At 30.9% G+C, this 17,779-nt stretch overlaps 1 protein-coding gene and 1 non-coding gene across 2 annotated transcripts; one reads left to right on the top strand and one right to left on the bottom strand.

The window, feature by feature from the left end:
- Positions 1-3,063: 3,063 nt before the first annotated feature.
- Positions 3,064-3,137, top strand: TRNAR-UCG (transfer RNA arginine (anticodon UCG)). Its single transcript has one exon. It is a non-coding gene; the product is annotated as a tRNA-Arg (tRNA).
- A 9,955-nt stretch (positions 3,138-13,092) lies between these two features.
- Positions 13,093-15,614, bottom strand: LOC129898679 (uncharacterized). The gene is made up of 5 exons (XM_055973306.1): positions 15,574-15,614; positions 15,354-15,486; positions 14,520-14,623; positions 13,744-13,888; positions 13,093-13,635 (listed from the first exon to the last, which is right to left on the bottom strand). Exons 1-5 carry the CDS (start codon positions 15,612-15,614, stop codon positions 13,093-13,095), a joined length of 966 nt encoding a protein of 321 aa, XP_055829281.1.
- Between the last annotated feature and the right edge of the window lie 2,165 nt (positions 15,615-17,779).

The following is a 17,779-nucleotide window of genomic DNA, read 5'->3' as shown; positions in this document are numbered from 1 at the left end:
TATTTCAATTTTTTTGATAATTACACATTTTTTTTCTTTTTTTTTTAATTTTTATACATACGAATGACGCTGATACATTGCGATTTGATACATAAGTCTTTTTCATGATACATCGCTAGTTGATACAAACCAAACATTGTAATATCAATAAAACTTATGAATCAGCTTATAACACCTACTATATCATGAACACAACAAAAATAGCAGTAAAACTTATGTTTTACAGATACATTTTGTGTTTGGTTTGTATCAACTAGTGATGTATCATGAAAAGAACTTATGTATCAAATCGCGATATATCAACATCATTCATATGTATCAAAAGAGGAATTTTTGAATTTTTTACAAATGGTAGGGAATAATTGAAAATATAGAAATATAAGTTGTGTAATTTGATAATTTTTCCTTTTTTTATCACTGATGATAATTTATGTACTTATATAAAAAAAAAAGGAAAACTAGTTAAAATAGATCAATTATGAAATTATTTATTTAAATTAGACCCAACTTAAACTATACTATTTATCGTCAATAGACTTATGGCCCAAACTATTTACTTTTTTACCCCACTTTCTCCCTTTTAATTTCGCGCATGACGTCATGCTGACGGTAGCATCACTGCTCCTCTTTGATACCATCAGAGTATATACTCTGATGATATATATACTTTGATGGTATCAAGCAATTTTCCTGAAGCACCGCCTCTTTTTTCTTGATACCATCACAGTATATATATACTCTCATGGTATCAAACGTGTATTTACGCCAGTGTCCCTTTTCTTGTTTCTCTTTGATCTTTGATGGTATCAAGCAATTTATTAAGCAGTTTTTTATACCATCAGAGTATAATATACTCATACTCTGATGGTATCAAGAAAAAAGAGACAGTGCTTCAGCGAAATCGCTTAATACCATCAAAGTATATTAAATACTCTCATGATATCAAATGCGCGAGATAGTTAAAAAACAAGAGGTATGAAAGTAATGAAGTATTCAATAGTAAATAGTTTTCTTTTTTGGGTATAACAATAATTATCCCTAAAAAATTATATTATATATTCTTTATAACGATATCTCGTTATTATAATTAAAAAATATAAGAACAAACAACTTAATTATAGAAAAAATCAACATGTCTAATAAATGATTCTTAATTACTTTTTCTTTATATGAAAGATAAATTAATATTTTTACTTAATAAATTTTGCTACGTAATTTGATTTGTATATTGCATTCTATTCGAACAATTATATTCAAAAGAGAAAAAAAAGTTACAAAGAAGAAGGTAAGTCAATAAACACTCGAAAACTTGTAAATTGCTTCCATCTCTTGGCCAATATAGTCATTTTATTTCCTTGTTTTCGATGTCATATATGTACAGCTGTTATTTTTACTTCTATTAACAAATGTGATTATAATTTTTTCAATTAAAATATGTGATAATAATATATACTGTATTTAGTGTTTACATAGCTTTTCACTCTAATAGTAAATTATTAGCTATGACCTTTATATTTAAAATCAATGGCTCGTATAAACACAAAAAAACCAGTTATTTGGCTTTATAATTTACTAGATATAGTAATATGGAGAAGACAAAATTGTTTCAAGCACCGACAAAATCAGAAGTATTGTTAGCGTATAGGTTATTTATCATGAGAATTTTGATGAAACACATCGAATTTGTAAAAATATTTAGTACAATGACTTGTTCGAGTCTATTATAAAAGTTTCTTAAATGAAGTAATAGTATATGTAAGGATCAATACAGTCAATCTAAATTTGTTTGACATTAAGGCGTGGATTAATATTATAAAAGTTTTTAAATTCTCATTTTGATGTTCAATATTTGTTTTAGGGCTCGATTTATGCAAAATTGCATCGTAAAATTTCACTCGCGAAGAGAATAAGATGTTGCTCGCCTTCTTTTTTTCTTTTAAATTTTTCCACGTTGCTAATATTTCCCTCTAACACGGGCTGAGCGGATAAATCACTCCTTACTAGTGGTGGATTTTGTTCCTACCATTCGAATCCATAATCTTTAATTAAAAATAAATAAATATTTATCATAATGTAATTGATTATAAAATCTATCTGAACATGTAATATAGTCATTTATAAAATAAAATATTAATATGTAACATGTAATTAAGGTGATCTAATTTATATCCATGTTCAAACAAAATAATCAAATCATAGAGAAAATTCATGACTATGGGCTCTCACTAATTTATGTGCCATCTTTAATTACATCTACAATCACTTTTTCACTAGTAATATTCTTTCCCAAATTGTAGAGAACATTTATAAGTGAAAAAGAATGTCAAATATTTATTTGCATGTCACTAGTTCTTTATCCACGTCAATTCATAGCTAAAACATAAACTACCTAATTATGCCTAATTGAATTGATAAGTTTGAAGTTCAAGTACACACTTCATTACATAAACTACACATATGAAATGAAACGGAAAAAAGTACGTGTGTATATATCTCAAAACTCTGACTTATTTTTATAATTTTAAAGACCGAATAAAAGAGGTGAGTTGATATTTGAATCATCGAATACTAAATTATTAAACGTGTTCATCTAAAAATATAAAATATCAAGGACTAGAAAATAGCGAAAAGAATACAAATAGTTCAATTTTCAGTTAGTGCAGTGAATATTTAATTATGAAGCCTTTGACAATAAATTATTTTTACTTTATCCGTAGTTAATCTATAAAAAACACGTTTGGCCATAAAAATTTTAAAAAATTCCAAAATTCAATCTATTGAATTCCGAAACTTTCAGAAATTTAAAACACACCAAAAAGTTATTTTCACTCTAAATTACTGACAAAATTTCAAACACTTCAATTTTCAAATATCAACTTTTACGTTAGAAAAAAGACTATTTTTTTTCAAATACTCATAATTTTCATGGCAAAACTTTAATTTGGGCGTCGAGTAATTGAGATGCTCGAGGCGAAAAAAGAACGGAGAAAAAAAGAAGATACAGTTGGCATTTCCTATTTCTTTACTATTTTACATATAACAGAAGCATTACAGTAACAAGTTGACCGCATAGCGCAGTGGATTAGCGCGTTTGACTTCGGATCAAAAGGTCGTGGGTTCGACTCCCACTGTGGTCGATATTTTTTTTTCCTCTCTCTGGGAAATTTAGCCTTTCCAGAAATTGAAATTTACGCCCGGGGAAAGGGGGGGGGGGGGGGGGGGCAGAAAAGTGTTTTCTATTGTTCTAAGTCAGATGCACAAAGTAACCTAACACGAGGGTCGAGGGACGAAAAAAAATAGTGATTGAGGGAGGATTTGGTAATGTAAAATGAATAAGCATGTAATTAGTCAATTCATAATAATCAAATTGTTTTATCGTCTCAATCAGTGTCTTTAATCACATCTTTAAATTTAAATATAATGTTGCTATAAAGGATAAAAAAGTGTTTTTGGAGACTGGAAATTTATTTGCAACATGTCTCTACCCTCTACACATATTGCCAATATTGTGCGTCTTAAACCACGCCAACTTGAGGGACTTTTTCCTTTCATAATTGTGGGTAGAGAGTGTTGCATAAAATTTACTTGTTACAATGCGGACAGAGATGATCATATATTCAAATAAACAAGATGGATCATGATTATACCAAGCCAACAATGACCATTTGATTGTGTGGCGCTCAATTCCCACCCCTCTATTAATATTGTTTGGACTCTCTAAAAATATTAACATGTTTTTAAAAAATATAATATGTATTTACATTTTTAAAGAGTTCAAACAACATAATCGTTCGAACAACGTAACTCTCATGATAACTAATTAACAGGTTCGTGCTTCCACGAAAGAGATTGACAAATAGCATAGTTCTTAGCATTAACTTAATCTCAATTCTCAACTACGTAGAACACTGGAAATCTTGAATTGATATGTAAACTTCATCTTATACTAACCAGGGGAAAAGGCTAAGTTAACACTTTTGATGGGCAGCGATACCATGTAAAAATATCCAAAAAAAATACTTCCTCCGATCCATTTTACTTGTCATGTTTTATTTTGCACACCTCTTAAAAAACATTAATGAAAGAGTAATTTGACTCAATTATCCTTATTTATTATTCCTTTCAATTTAATATTTCTCAATTCTCTCTTTTGCAATACATTAATCTCTCGATATTTATGACTAAGGGTAGATGTAAAAAAAATAAATTAACTATATCCTAATTTTTTAAAATAACTTTTAATAAGAAAGACAAAGTTAAATGGTGCGGAGGGAGTACACATTAATTAATTCTTGCTAAAAAAAGACTAACATGAGTATTACGCGAGCAAATTAATTTAGTAATATGATCACTTGACCGACAACCATTCAACAATTTGGAAGGCCTATCTCATTGAAGAAATATTGCATCGTCACTATGAAACTTCAAAACGATAAGACGTAAATGCCAAAGTGATGGCATGACTGAATCAGATTTGTCTGTCTCCATTGGCTCGACAGTAGTTAGTGCTACTTCAGCACCGTCACTCTCAATTTTTTAAGAGATTTATTTCACACAACTTCCAAGTAATTTTGTGTTTTTTTTCAGTATTAAGTCACACAAATAATAATAATAATAATAATTTTCGTAATATATCCAACGTATGTCCACATTAATCTCAATAAGACATTTGAAAACTTCTGTGGAACATGATTTCTTCATTTATTGAACTAGCTAGCTATTTCAGGCATTTAAATTTTATAGGATTCTACGAGATAAATCTTATTTTACTTTAAACTCTAATGCATATATAAAGGGTATTATATTTCCTTAAAAAGGGATTTCGAAAATTCTATAAATTCATGGAATATTCAAAAAGAGATCAAAATATGTCAAACTCTTTTTGATAATCAAATACTTTAATAGACCCACAAATTATTTCATGGAGATCAAGTTCAAATCATCCTGATAGTTCGAGAAGTACGCTACTAACGGCTCTTGAATCATGATGGAGATCAAATTCAAATCATCTTAATTGGAGAAATCTAGAGAGAAGAATCAAGGGAACAAACAGATTTATACCCCCACATATTTTATAAATAAAATGATATTTCTTCATATTTTATTTGTGATTGCAATTTATTTTTCATCACTTTAAAATTTTGCAAACAACTATATTTGTAGATTTTCAAAAAAGAATTTAAAATTGTTATTTGATATCTATAATGAATCAAACAAATTAAATGGTCTAATATTCACGCAATTTGTAAGTTATGTACTTATTGATATGGGTAAACGCGTACTCTAACACTAGTATATTGCGATGCCATGAATGTTACAAAGTGGAGGGTATAGTGCTTTTGCATGTAGCAGTATGAATTTAGCACTTGTTATTATTCAACCCTTGTGCAATACTAAAGGTAAAATTCATTTCCTCATAAACGGCCTGTCCGTTCCGCAAAGATTGTTGTTCTTTACGTTCTCCAAGTCCCATTACTCTAATATGAACGTACATCGAAATAAATCTTATCCTTTTGAAACATGATATATACCTTGCATATTGACAAATGATTAAAACAAAGTCTTAGACATATATCAAACAACATTAATAATCATGCCCAAATAGTAAAGTACCCCATGTATCATCCTGTCTCAGTAGTTAGTACCCCCTTCATCAATTGCTAAGGGCTTTTTCCTTCTTCTATTTTGTTATTTTTGAAAATTTTCTTAATATTAGATATGATCAAAGATTCTACTCATGAGCCCGCTTGGCCCCACTCTCCCTAAGAGAGCTATCACATTTTTTGTTTTTTAGTGACTCAAATCTACAAGAGTCGGAGGTTGCGGATGTTTATTCCTTACCAACCTTTGTCCTCACTCATCTGCTTGTAATCACTTCGTTGGGACGAATCTTTTTAGGTAGAAAGGGAGTGATATAAATAATACCAATTGGGTATGGTACTAGAAGCTCATTTGTCAACGATGACAGCAAGATTCATTCTGCCTCACAACAGGCTTAATTAATTAATTTGGGCTCTACCTTCTGAAATTAGTACCCGTCCCATCCAATCCCCCAGAATAAAGATAAACGATTAATAATTCGCTCCGGAATTTAATATGAATTCAACGCATTAACTCGTGAAGGAATGATTGAATCACCCGGTCTTGTTCGACGTTAATTTAGACAAGAATTCATCGTTAATTTGTAGTTGGGACCACGATTGCTTTCATATGAAAATCCACTAGAGAAAGGTCTTTTCGTAAGAGATGATCTTGGAAATTATAATGGGTTGATTTACGGCGAATGATCTAACGGAAGAAATGCCAAACATATCTCAACTTCTGTGTCCACTGGCTGGCTAATGGAAATAGACTGACTATCAAATCATGTTACTTCTTAAAGAAGCTCATGAAGATTCTCATTGCCGTAGTAGTTAGTACCTTCAACGTCAATTCAGATAAAAGTCAAGATAATGTAAAGCATATCGTAGCTAACCCAGAAAAAAATGTGAAACTTGTAAAAAGAATCTATCTTTGCTTGTGAATGAAAAATAAACAAGAAACAGAGCAGCAACAGTCTACACATACCTGAATTTTATCATTAACAACAGATGACAGAATAATTACAGTTAAATTTGTATGATAACAATGACATCAAATTTTACTCTGTTTTCCTCCATTATATTCTTTGAACCAAATGTTTATCGGAAATATAGTCTCTCAATCCCAAATGAAAAGGTAGATAAAGTCTGCATACATCCTATCCTCTTCGGATCTTACTTTGAAACTACACTAGATATGTTATATCTATTATTTCCAACATTAGGCCACTGATTCATCATGCGTGAAGATCCTGGACGGAACAGCAAATCTAGCTGAGAAGGAACGAGAAATTTCATCAGCATCGGTCAAAATTGAGCCTTGATCGAAATTCTGCGAATAAGAATGAGGATCATATGAAAACCGCATCGAATTTGAACAATCGAGAATGCGTTTCTTCTCTTTCTTCATCTTCCTCCATATCAGTCTCCAGATGGGTGTTCTGCTTGATCTGTTCGCCGGCAACTTATAGGATACCAAACGGTCGTATTCTCTACCGGAGTAACACTGCCACGAACAGAAGTTTCCGTCGTCGGAATCACACCATGCTCCGGCATCCATGAGAGTAGACAGAACAGTGTGTGGGCTTATGATCCGAAAGTTTTTGACTTTTGTGACTCGGTTTTGGAGGATAGAGTTTACATGCATGAGGGAAACACACTGGACTACATTATATAAAAGACATATGATCCTTAAATTGGCTTCTAACGGTAATTATGATATCTAACTTTATCAGTACATAAGTAGACATTTTTACTATTCAAAATTTGAACAAATAGACATGACATCCTACGTGTATTGTGCCACGTAAAATACGTATGCTTACGTATTCAATTTTATACAAATTTAAATATCTACTTATACACACCAAAAATTAAAGGACATAAATATGAAATGAGGCCAAATTAAATATCATTTATATATTATATCTCATATAAACGTCTTGATGTGTACATACTATTGGAGTTTTTTAAAAAAAATTTAAATATCACTAAAGAATATTTATACTCCATGCATTTCAATTTAAGTAGGCGTTAGATTATAAATTTTTATTTTTATTTTTTCCTGAAATTTAAAAAGTTGAAAAATAGAATTGTATTTATTTATATATTTTACAAAGAATAATTAAAATAGCGTTTATATTTGAATATATTTAAATATAAATTCAAAAGTAAAGTGAATTGGAGAAAATGTTTTAAGCTGTTTTTCAAATTTAAAATAGATTTTGAATTTGGAATTTTCATGACAAACATAGATTTTCAAATAAAGTGAAAATAATTCCAGGAAAAAGTGAATAATGTTTACGGTCAAACTAGTCTTAATGCATTAATTTGATTGTGCATAAATTTTAAGAAAATAAAGAAAGATTGTTGAATCTTAAAATTTTAAATTAAAAATGTGCGATCTAAATAATATATTATAGGAAAAAGGGTCAAAAGTGCCTTTAAACTATTTGAAATAAACAAAAATATCCTTCATTTATAGTTTAGAAAATGCTTTTGCCATCAGTACTTAGGTCCAGAAATGACCTTATTGTTATTTAATCGGTCAAAAGTGCCCTTTTTCAAATAAATATATTATTTATTTTCTTTTTGAACACATTTTTTCCTAATGTTATTTCTTTTATTAGCAAATGTTTATTCTACTTCAATTAGAAAAAAAATTAAAATATTTCTTATTTTATTATAATTATTTTTTATTGTTATTTGAATAAAAATTAATGATAGATTTATTATGATCTTATACATATAACATATATTATCTGTTAAAACTTAGAGTACATGAAATTATTCTTTTCTAATTGATAAAATGAGATTACGAAGAATAAAATAATTTCCTACATTTTTATTACATAAAGTAGTTTAAAAAGAAAGAAAACAAGAATAGAGTTCCTTAAAAATAATATTTTATAAGGAACAACTTTTAAATATATATATATATTCGAAAAAAGGCATTTTCGATCCATTTTGTAATATTAGGGGTATTTTTGACCCATTAAATAACAATAAGGGCATTTCTAGACCAAAGTATTGACGGAAAGGACATTTTTGTTCATTTTAAATAATTTTAAGGTATTTTTGATCCTTTTCTCTAAATTATATTTTTAAAATTTTATGATTTTAAACACTTCAAGCAAGATCTTTGTAAGTAAAGAATTATTACATATAAAAGAAACATTTTTAAAAAATAGATGAAAAAAGGAAAATAAAAATCTTAGACCGAAACGGAGGGAGAACCAGATTATAAGAATTAATATAAAATATACATTATGTGTATAATATTTTATTAAGATACTATGTTTAAATGATATTTATATTTTTACTGTAATCTATGCCTCTTAAATTAGATTTTCTTGTTATATATGTGTGTGCGCCAAAAAATATTTTCTCAATCCAAATGTGGTGTTTGGTGTAAAATGGTGCAGCAGGGGAAGTGGGGAGAGAGATGCTCAAGGATATACTAGTCATAAGGGTGGTTTGATACGTGAAATAAGATGGATATTTTAAAATTAAGTTTTTAATTATTTTTTTTTTATTATTTTTAATTGACGATATAAATTTATTAAAGGATAAATTTGTGTTGTCAATCAAACACAATATAAATTTAATCTCAATCTTAATACTAAAAATTCCAACTTATCTGATCCTACTTTTTAAATAGAATAAATTAATCAATAATAATTCTAGCACTATAATGCGAGGATAATTTAATTTGCAAACCAAATGAGCTCATAGACTTACTACTATAATTGGGTTGGATTACCTTTTTACATTAATAACTGGTTTATTGAGTGCTTATCGATTGTGAATCTAATAATCTTATTGTCATTAAATTCAAAATTTAAATACAACAATTAAAATTACAAAATTATAATTATTGAGCTTCAAATTTGTGAAATTCCGACTAAAAGTGTGGAACTTTAATCATTGCAATATCACTAGACCCTTTTTTTTTCACTTCCAATTATTAAGTGCAGTTCTCTCATGGATTTGTTGTATAGCACATAATTTGAGGAATGTCTTGGATTTTATGTTTGTGTAAATGTTCTATTTGAGATCAACGAAAAACAAGAAGGAAAATGGTAAAATCAAATTAGATACATTTTATTTTGTGTACTCTGTACAATTGACATTAATTGTGTGATGATTATTATTGTTTGACTAGTGGAGTTTATAAATTCAAGCTTTTTAGGTCCACAAATTCAACTTGTATCAAATATAAACAAATCCTCACAACTTATATCAATCGTGTAACACACAAAATAAAACTTTTCACATGTAATGGAAGACCATTCAAATGATAAACGCCAGAAAGCTGGCCTGTAACTTTGACTTTGACTGATGGAGAATGAGAATTTAATTTGATTGGGCCTTCTTCTCCCTTGGAATAATGACTTTAGGGCGTAGGCCCATCAAGAGCATGTCGGATATGGTTCACCGCAGCACTGAGCCTGCCATTTCAAATCTCTTTTAATAATAGACAAACAACACAAATCTCACTAGTTTAGTGTTTGATTATGTGCGTTACAGTGAGTTTTTAAAATTACTATTTGTGCTAGATTTTGATTCTCAGATATATGTATTTTAGATATATCGGGTCAAAATTAAATGTAATTTGTTTTAGACATGTATCTGAGAGACGTCGATTCTCTCGATCGCCTCTCTTCTATCTCGCTCGCCTCCCTCCCTCTCTTGCCTCTCTCAATATGTATCTGTATTTTAGAGTGTATCTGATATCCTAGATACATGTATGTGTGATTCGCATGTATCTGAGATGCCTTGACTCTCTCACTCGCCTCCCTCCTATCTCGCTCTCCTCTCTCCCTCTTCCTCTCTCCCTCACCTCTCTTTCTATGTATCTGCATTTCAGATCCAGGTATATCTGACTTTAAATCTGGTATTATATTATTAATTAGTAAGACAATATGTAACTATAGGGAGAATTAGTAAATATGATAGGAATATTTGTATAATTAGGTAATATTTTCCTAAATTATATTATCACGTAATCTGGTTGAATTCGGATTTTCACTAAGAATTTCAAAATATAAAAAAATAAACATACGAACAAGAAAAGAAAGTTCAACATTTAATAATAATAATAATAATAATAATAATTTTGATCATATGTATATAGTAATTATTGAACGAACCCTTTTTAGTACCCTAACTCCGCCCCAGAGTCTGGTTGGAAGCAATATTCATGGTGGTGCAATTGAAGTGGATGGTTGCCTTTCATTATTTCCCCAGAGTAATTGTCCCTTTGTATGTCGTTTTTTAAATTTTAAATAAAATCAATTCAGATGAAGTGAAATACTTCGAAAGTTTGGCATAGCGCTTGAGATTGATGCACAGTTAATGTGGAAACAATATTATTTACATTTCCACTAAATATTTGGAGACCCAAAATAGAAGTATTTCAATTTTGCTCATCACTTTTAATATATCAAGAAAAAATATATATTTCTTTTTTATGTTTTACCTATCAAATCATTTCTCAAGGACTAACACTGTATATCAATTAATATAGATATTGTGACAAAATATTAATAATAATATCATTATTTTTCAAGAAGTGTGCAAAATTCAAAATAGATGAGGAAAAGTGGACGGAGGGAGTAGGAAATATCTGACCTGAAGAAATTGTTTGAAAACCTTGTTGTCAAGTTCTGGATGTGTTCTTTTTCATGAGAGTGAGACACTCTCGTATTATTTTCAGCAAGTACAATCCACAGAAACTTGGAAGGAAAAAAACAAGTTAAACAACACTTGTCCATTAATAATATTTTCGTCTATATTACACCTTGTAACTTGCTGAACACAGCCAAAACATTCAATAAGTGGTTGGAATCTTTAAGAGGTCCATATTAGCAGATAAGTCTTCTTACCTCAAAATAGCCACTGATTCCACAGCCTTGCCTATTCACTCATTTTTCACCCAGCGCCTAATATGCACAAAACCAATACCTCCATTATCCTTCACCCAGTGGAGCTATCCTTATTCAATAAAGAGAGTCAATTAACATCCTTTCATCGAAAAATTACATTTTGTATAGATAAGTCAATTTGGCTATGTGACTAGGAGGTCACTGGTTCAAGCCTTGGAAACAGCCTCTGGCAGAAATGCAAGGTAAGGCTGCGTACAATAGACCCTTGTGGTCTGACCCTTCCCCGAACCCTGCGCATAACGGGAGTTTTAGTGTACCGGACTGTCATTTTTAAGTCAATTTGGCTCATCCATGACTGCTGTCCATTGGAAAAGCTAAAAGAAAGAGTGATAATCGAAGTCACACACTACCACAAATAGAGGATTTAGCGGCAATAATATGATTATCGCTATATTATATTTAACGGCAATAATAAATATGGATAGTTATAACCAACACTCAATATAAATGGCGCTAGAGACTTTAGCGATTATGAATGCAATGATATTAACTCAATTGCCGCTAAAAGTTAAATTCAATGTCACTAAATGTATCTTTTGTTGTACTGACATTTCCCTATCCAAAGTAACTGTGAATCAATCCAAAGTCTCTTTTAATATACATTTCCACTTTTTTCCTCCTTACCTTCTATTCAACTAACATTCCCTAATATATATATATATATACATAATATGGTGCTAGTGGTTGATATAGTATTCTCCAGTATCCGATGTGTTACCCAAACAGTGACTATTGGGTTGGTATTCATGACAAGAGAGAACGTCCTGGACGATTCGTTCCTCCTGATGAGGGGCAGAGAGGAGTTGCAAGGGAACAAGTGCAGATACAAGTTGTAAGCAGAGTAGCATCAAATGGAAATGAATCATCAGTTGCAGCTGGAATGATGAAACAGTGTGTTTGTTCCCCTACACAGCATCCAGGCTCCTTCAGGTGTAGGCACCATCATGCTGATTACAAATGGCCTGCTCAACTGGGAACCAATAAGACCACTCACTAGTTCCCTATGAGAAACTCAGCTGTAAAAATTTATGACTTCTACTGTCCTGTATTTACTTTATTTTGTGCACTTCTTTAGAAAGATGTGCAGAGTCATGTTGACACCATCCTAACATGTGTGTTTGTATGCCCTGATATTATATCCAAGACTCGGAATTTCAGTACAAACTGAGTGACTTTTTAGAAATAGTCTGCAAGATTTCAAATAGCCCATGCATGGAGTTGATTTCTCAGATGATCTCTTATCTTAAAAAGTCACTTTCTTTGTCGAAGAAAATTGGAATTAGGAAGAAAAGTGACTATGAGATATAATAACTATTAGTTGAGTGACCATTTGAGAAATCAACCCTCATATATGCATTTCAATAGGTAGCAAGTTCCAGCCATAGGCATTCTATGAGTTCAAAGTAGAATTGATTAAGATTAGGATACTCATTGAATGTGTCAAAAACTCATTGAGCCTATTTACAATCAAATGATTTAATAACTGAAGGAGTAATATATACTGTATCAACTCTTAACATGTAGTATACAAAAAGCAAGACTGAAACCCAAAATTTAACAGGAATTCATTCTTTTGATTTTCCACCGAGACCTGTCAGGCGAGCAACAACCTCCTCATAGTTTGGTACCCTTGGATGGACATGCCCAAACATATCAGGCGTACAGGAATTTGCTCGAGTGTGTCCTTTCACTTGATCTTCAGGACTTATTTGTTCCAATTCAACTGGAAGGGATGTTGTTCTGCCTGAAGGACCATCTCGGTTTCTATGACTAGAGATTTCACCAATTGGTTCATGTCCTGAATCTTTTTGACCAGATTTTTGTTTTGCGCTAGCATTATCAACTGCATCATCAACACAATTATATTCAGAACTGATTTTTGTTGTGCTGTCTCCTGATTGAGTATGATGATGCCTCACATTCTCATGATTGGATAGAGCATCTTCAGACTCTTTATTGTTACCTAATACATCCACGTGCTTTTGTTCATATAGCATTTGTTGCAAAGCCTTTGAATTCCATTCTACGCCATATTCTGCTGCTATATCTTGCATCAACCGTAGTTTCACGTCCATTTTATGTGGTACTGGCTTTAATTTCGCAGCAAACTGCCAAGAAAAAAAAATATTTTTTTACAAGAAAGAGGAGGAAATAGGAGTTATCTGAGAAATGTTATGTACAAGTATTATCTGAGGATGACGAAAATGTGTAATTACCTGATTATTGACACAAGATTCAAGGGAATTTCCATATCTTTCATTAAACATCGTCCTCAGTTGACGTAATTCAGGAAGGTCTGCTAGTCTTGCCGCTGCACACATCAAAGATCCCACAGTTTCCTTGCAATTTTCGGGGCATTCCCTAAAAACAAGAATTGGGCAGAAATGAGGAAATAGTTTGACTCACTGGAAAACTAATTTTAAAAGTTGATAAATTAGACAGAACATGGTACACTTGCAGCCTACCGAAAACATGATCTTAGATAGGAAGATATGTGAGGTTGAGGATTAGGGTAGAAGGTTAGTAGGTAGTCGAGTAGTGTGTAGGTCCCTATAAGCATTGTTGTTAATACTCTTCTTATTCTGCGATATTAGCTTTACATGTTGTTTCCTTTGCTTCAGTTATCATGAATTTTGTTGTTGCTACTTTTTCTTTTTTCAATTGTTTTCAGCATGGGTTCTTCGCTGTTGTATTTGTTTTACTTGGTTGTTTTTTGGATATGCTTTACTTGAGCAGAATTTCTATTGTAAACAACCTATTTACCTTCATAAGGTAGGGGTTAAGACTACATATACACCGCCTAGCATCCCCAGACCTCACTTGTGGAATTACACTTGACAGATTAAACACCACTCATCTGAGAACTGAGATGTTTATGACGCTACAGATTCACTAAATTCCGTTGTCAGATAATGGATATCATAGTAAGCAATACTAACAATTTGTGTGTACTGTTTTTCTGAGACACCAAATAGAGAAATGTCAAGAGTACCTCTGTGTACTTATGGTGTCAAGCTGACTAAGAATCTGCTCACAATATTGATCCAAGAAATCATAACAGCTCAAGAGATTCAGCTCAACTAGAAGGCCTTCAGTCTGTTGCATTAAGACAAGAAAACAGTAGAGCTTAATTTCCACAATTTTGGGGAATAGGCAGTGCAGATTCACTTTATCCAGGCTAATATGTCAATTGTACAGATTCACTTTATCCAGGCTAATATATGTCAATCCTCATCGTACGATTTTCTATGCAAAGTAGATGGATCCTCATCTCACTTAATGACACTACTATGCAAAGTCAGTGTTGGAGCCACCTTGTCACCCCATTTGCTGAAAAATTATACTGTTTAGATAGGTAAACTTTTTTAATGTATATATGCTATATGTTTAGTTCCCATGAATTCTTGGTATTGTTACTTCTCTATATTTTAACTCTTCTTAGTGAAAACTCTCATTCCGCTACCGTGGAGAGTACATTACACCATCAAAGACAAAAATTAGAGTTGATGGAGCGACTCATACAATTCCATAAAAGATTATCTTTGCAATCTAGTGATTTTAACATTTTTGAGATTCATGCATGAGTATAAACGACACTTTCTTGATTTCACGGAATTTAATAAAGAAAGTACTAATACTTTTGTCACATACTAATGTATCCTTGGAGCTTGTGGAACATACCTTAACATTTCTATTTTTGTAAAAACACATCATTAAAAGAAAAATGTGAAGTTTAAAATCGAAGAGTATCTAAATATAGAAATGCATCATTCTCTCATATGAACATAATATATATAGGTATATCAATTCAGCCAAAGGAAATTACCCTGTCGTAAGCGTTAACATCCAATCCAGATTTTATAAGGTCAGCTATATCATTCATCAAGTATTTCTGCATTGAATTTCTTTTCTTCCTGATCATTTCGATTCGAGTTTTCGTCTGCCTGATTGTAGACTTGCTGTATCAGAAAATTCCAAGAAGAACATTAGCAGAATTAACAAGAAAAAATAAAAACAGAGAACCCCTGACGAATTGTCACTCTTACCATTTGGAATAAAATTTGTTTTTCTTCCACGAGTCCAACATTTTTTATTATTTTTTGGTTTCACCCAAAATGTTAAAAGGATTGAAATTAAATGTATACAAATTTTAATTTAGAAGCAACATGGAAAAAGAAAGAAAAAAAGAAACCTTTTTGATGGAGAAAAGAATAGAGGATTCTCATATACTATTAATTAAGTGTTAATTGAGAATCTAAAACGTTATGAAAGAAGTTGAAGGAAAAAAAAAACAGTCCGGCTATATTCCATGGGGTCTGTAGGATAACGGCAATGAGTTGAATTTACCATAATGTCCTTGTTATTAGTTGTGTGATAATGGTTGTGGGCGAAGGGGAAGGGTATTATGGTAAATGCATACATGTTTATCGAATACGAAGTTGGCGGATTTACGTTAGATTGGTGGACTCGGAGTGGAAACCGCGGGAGACTAACCGTTGAGTTTCAGCTCATCTTTCACCTTCTGACCAGTTATTTCGGTTTTCTATTAGCGGCTTTAACTATAACCTCAGCTCTATTTATTGGTCTGAATAAGATACGATTTATTTAAATTGAATATTTAAAATGAACAATTTATAAAAAGAAATCCTTCTGTGGAATTACGTATTTTCTATATTTACTTAGATTACCAATTGTCAATTCTGGTTCATCTTTCTTTTTTTGTTGCTATATTATTATTATTATTATTATTATTATTATTATTATTATTATTTGGAGTTAAATAGGAAGATAAAAAGACAAAAAAAGTTTTTGGTGATATTCGATTTGGAAATTTTAAAAAAAAAACGGTGTAATGAGATGAATGAGATTTTTATATTATTAATCAAACTTTTCGGATTTAAATTTTGAGAACGAAAGATCCATTTCTCTTTTAGTGAATCTTATGCGACACAAATTTAAAATAGTCGATTAGTAAATACTAGACTACTTATTGATATATATATATATTAATTTTAGTACTCGTGTTATTGTCTTATTGTGATTTTGGTTCTTGTGCTATATGTCTTAACACATTTGATCTTCAATTAATTAAAATGTGTTATTTTAGTCCCTCCTAATGGATGTTAAAAAGTTTTGATTAAGGACATAGAGTATTTAACAGACTCTACACAAGCGAAGAGTTAAGAGGCAAAAGACTGCAATACCATATTGTGATTTGTTAATTAAATAGACGTATTGTGATTTGTTAATTAAATAGACGTGTATGTAAATTGATTCTTTCAATCTTTGAGGGAAGTATGAACCAATAATGAGTGAAGTTTAATTGGTTCATTCAAAGCGCACACGAAAAGTTACTAGTGCAATCCTTTTCGTTCCAAAATATTTGTCATGTTTCATGTTTGAAAGTCAAATTATATGAATTTTAATTAATATTTAAAATATATATATATTCACCATATTTGAGAAAAAGTTCAATTAATAGTACTTTCGTATAATTTTTTAAATATCTAAATTAGAATTTCAAAATGGAGGATTTCCATTATAAGGGAATATGTAGAGTTCCAAGAGATGATAGGGGATTTTAATTTCACACATTTTATTTTCTCCGTATCTAATTTTATGTGATTATTTATTTAACTGAATATATTAAAAAAGAGAGAGACATACCACAACAAAACGAGAAAAAAAAAGTTAAGAGATCTGAAATCGGTTAACTAAGTGAAAATGAAATTAAAACGACTACTACCAAAAACATCTCAAAAAGTGGATGAGAAAACGAAACAAGTAGTTTCCAGTATCAACCAACTCACTACGAACCAACCGGTCCAAATTGAGGTTACGAGGGAGACCATCGCTGTAGTACAACAATGTTGTCAAGGTGGAAACTGGTTGGACCATAAATGCCCTTGTCGTTCTTGCTACAGACCCAAACATCATTGTCACGATACGCTGCAATTAATTACAACATTTTTCTAGTTAAAAAAACACATATATATAAAATTTATTAGAGCTAGCTTCAAAAAGAAATGAAAATCTAAAAGATTTAATTTATGTGCACTGAATACATATACAAATAATTTTTACGCTCCGAGTCTATATTAACTTCTTTTTTTTTTGAGTAAGAAGATTAATATTTTATATATATTAGTTAGTTACATACGTAGTAGATAGTTCAGTATCATTATCGAATTTAGTACAACAAGATTACCAAAACAAGCTAACTTATTAAGTAGGAGTATTCCTATCATTACA

Source organism: Solanum dulcamara, chromosome 8 (assembly GCF_947179165.1).
Source record: "Solanum dulcamara chromosome 8, daSolDulc1.2, whole genome shotgun sequence".
NCBI lineage: Eukaryota > Viridiplantae > Streptophyta > Magnoliopsida > Solanales > Solanaceae > Solanum > Solanum dulcamara.
The sequence above is the reverse complement of the archived record's forward strand: the minus strand, read 5'-3'. Positions and strand labels throughout refer to the sequence as shown.

Coding starts and splice junctions, on each gene's coding strand:
- LOC129898679 (XM_055973306.1), bottom strand. CDS start 15,614: ATGTTGGACTCGTGGAAGAAAAACAAATTTTATTCCAAATG. Junction 15,487..15,573: donor AACAAATTTTATTCCAAATG/GTAAGAGTGACA, acceptor TTTCTGATACAG/CAAGTCTACAATCAGGCAGA. Junction 13,889..14,519: donor GACACCATAAGTACACAGAG/GTACTCTTGACA, acceptor TCTTGTTTTTAG/GGAATGCCCCGAAAATTGCA.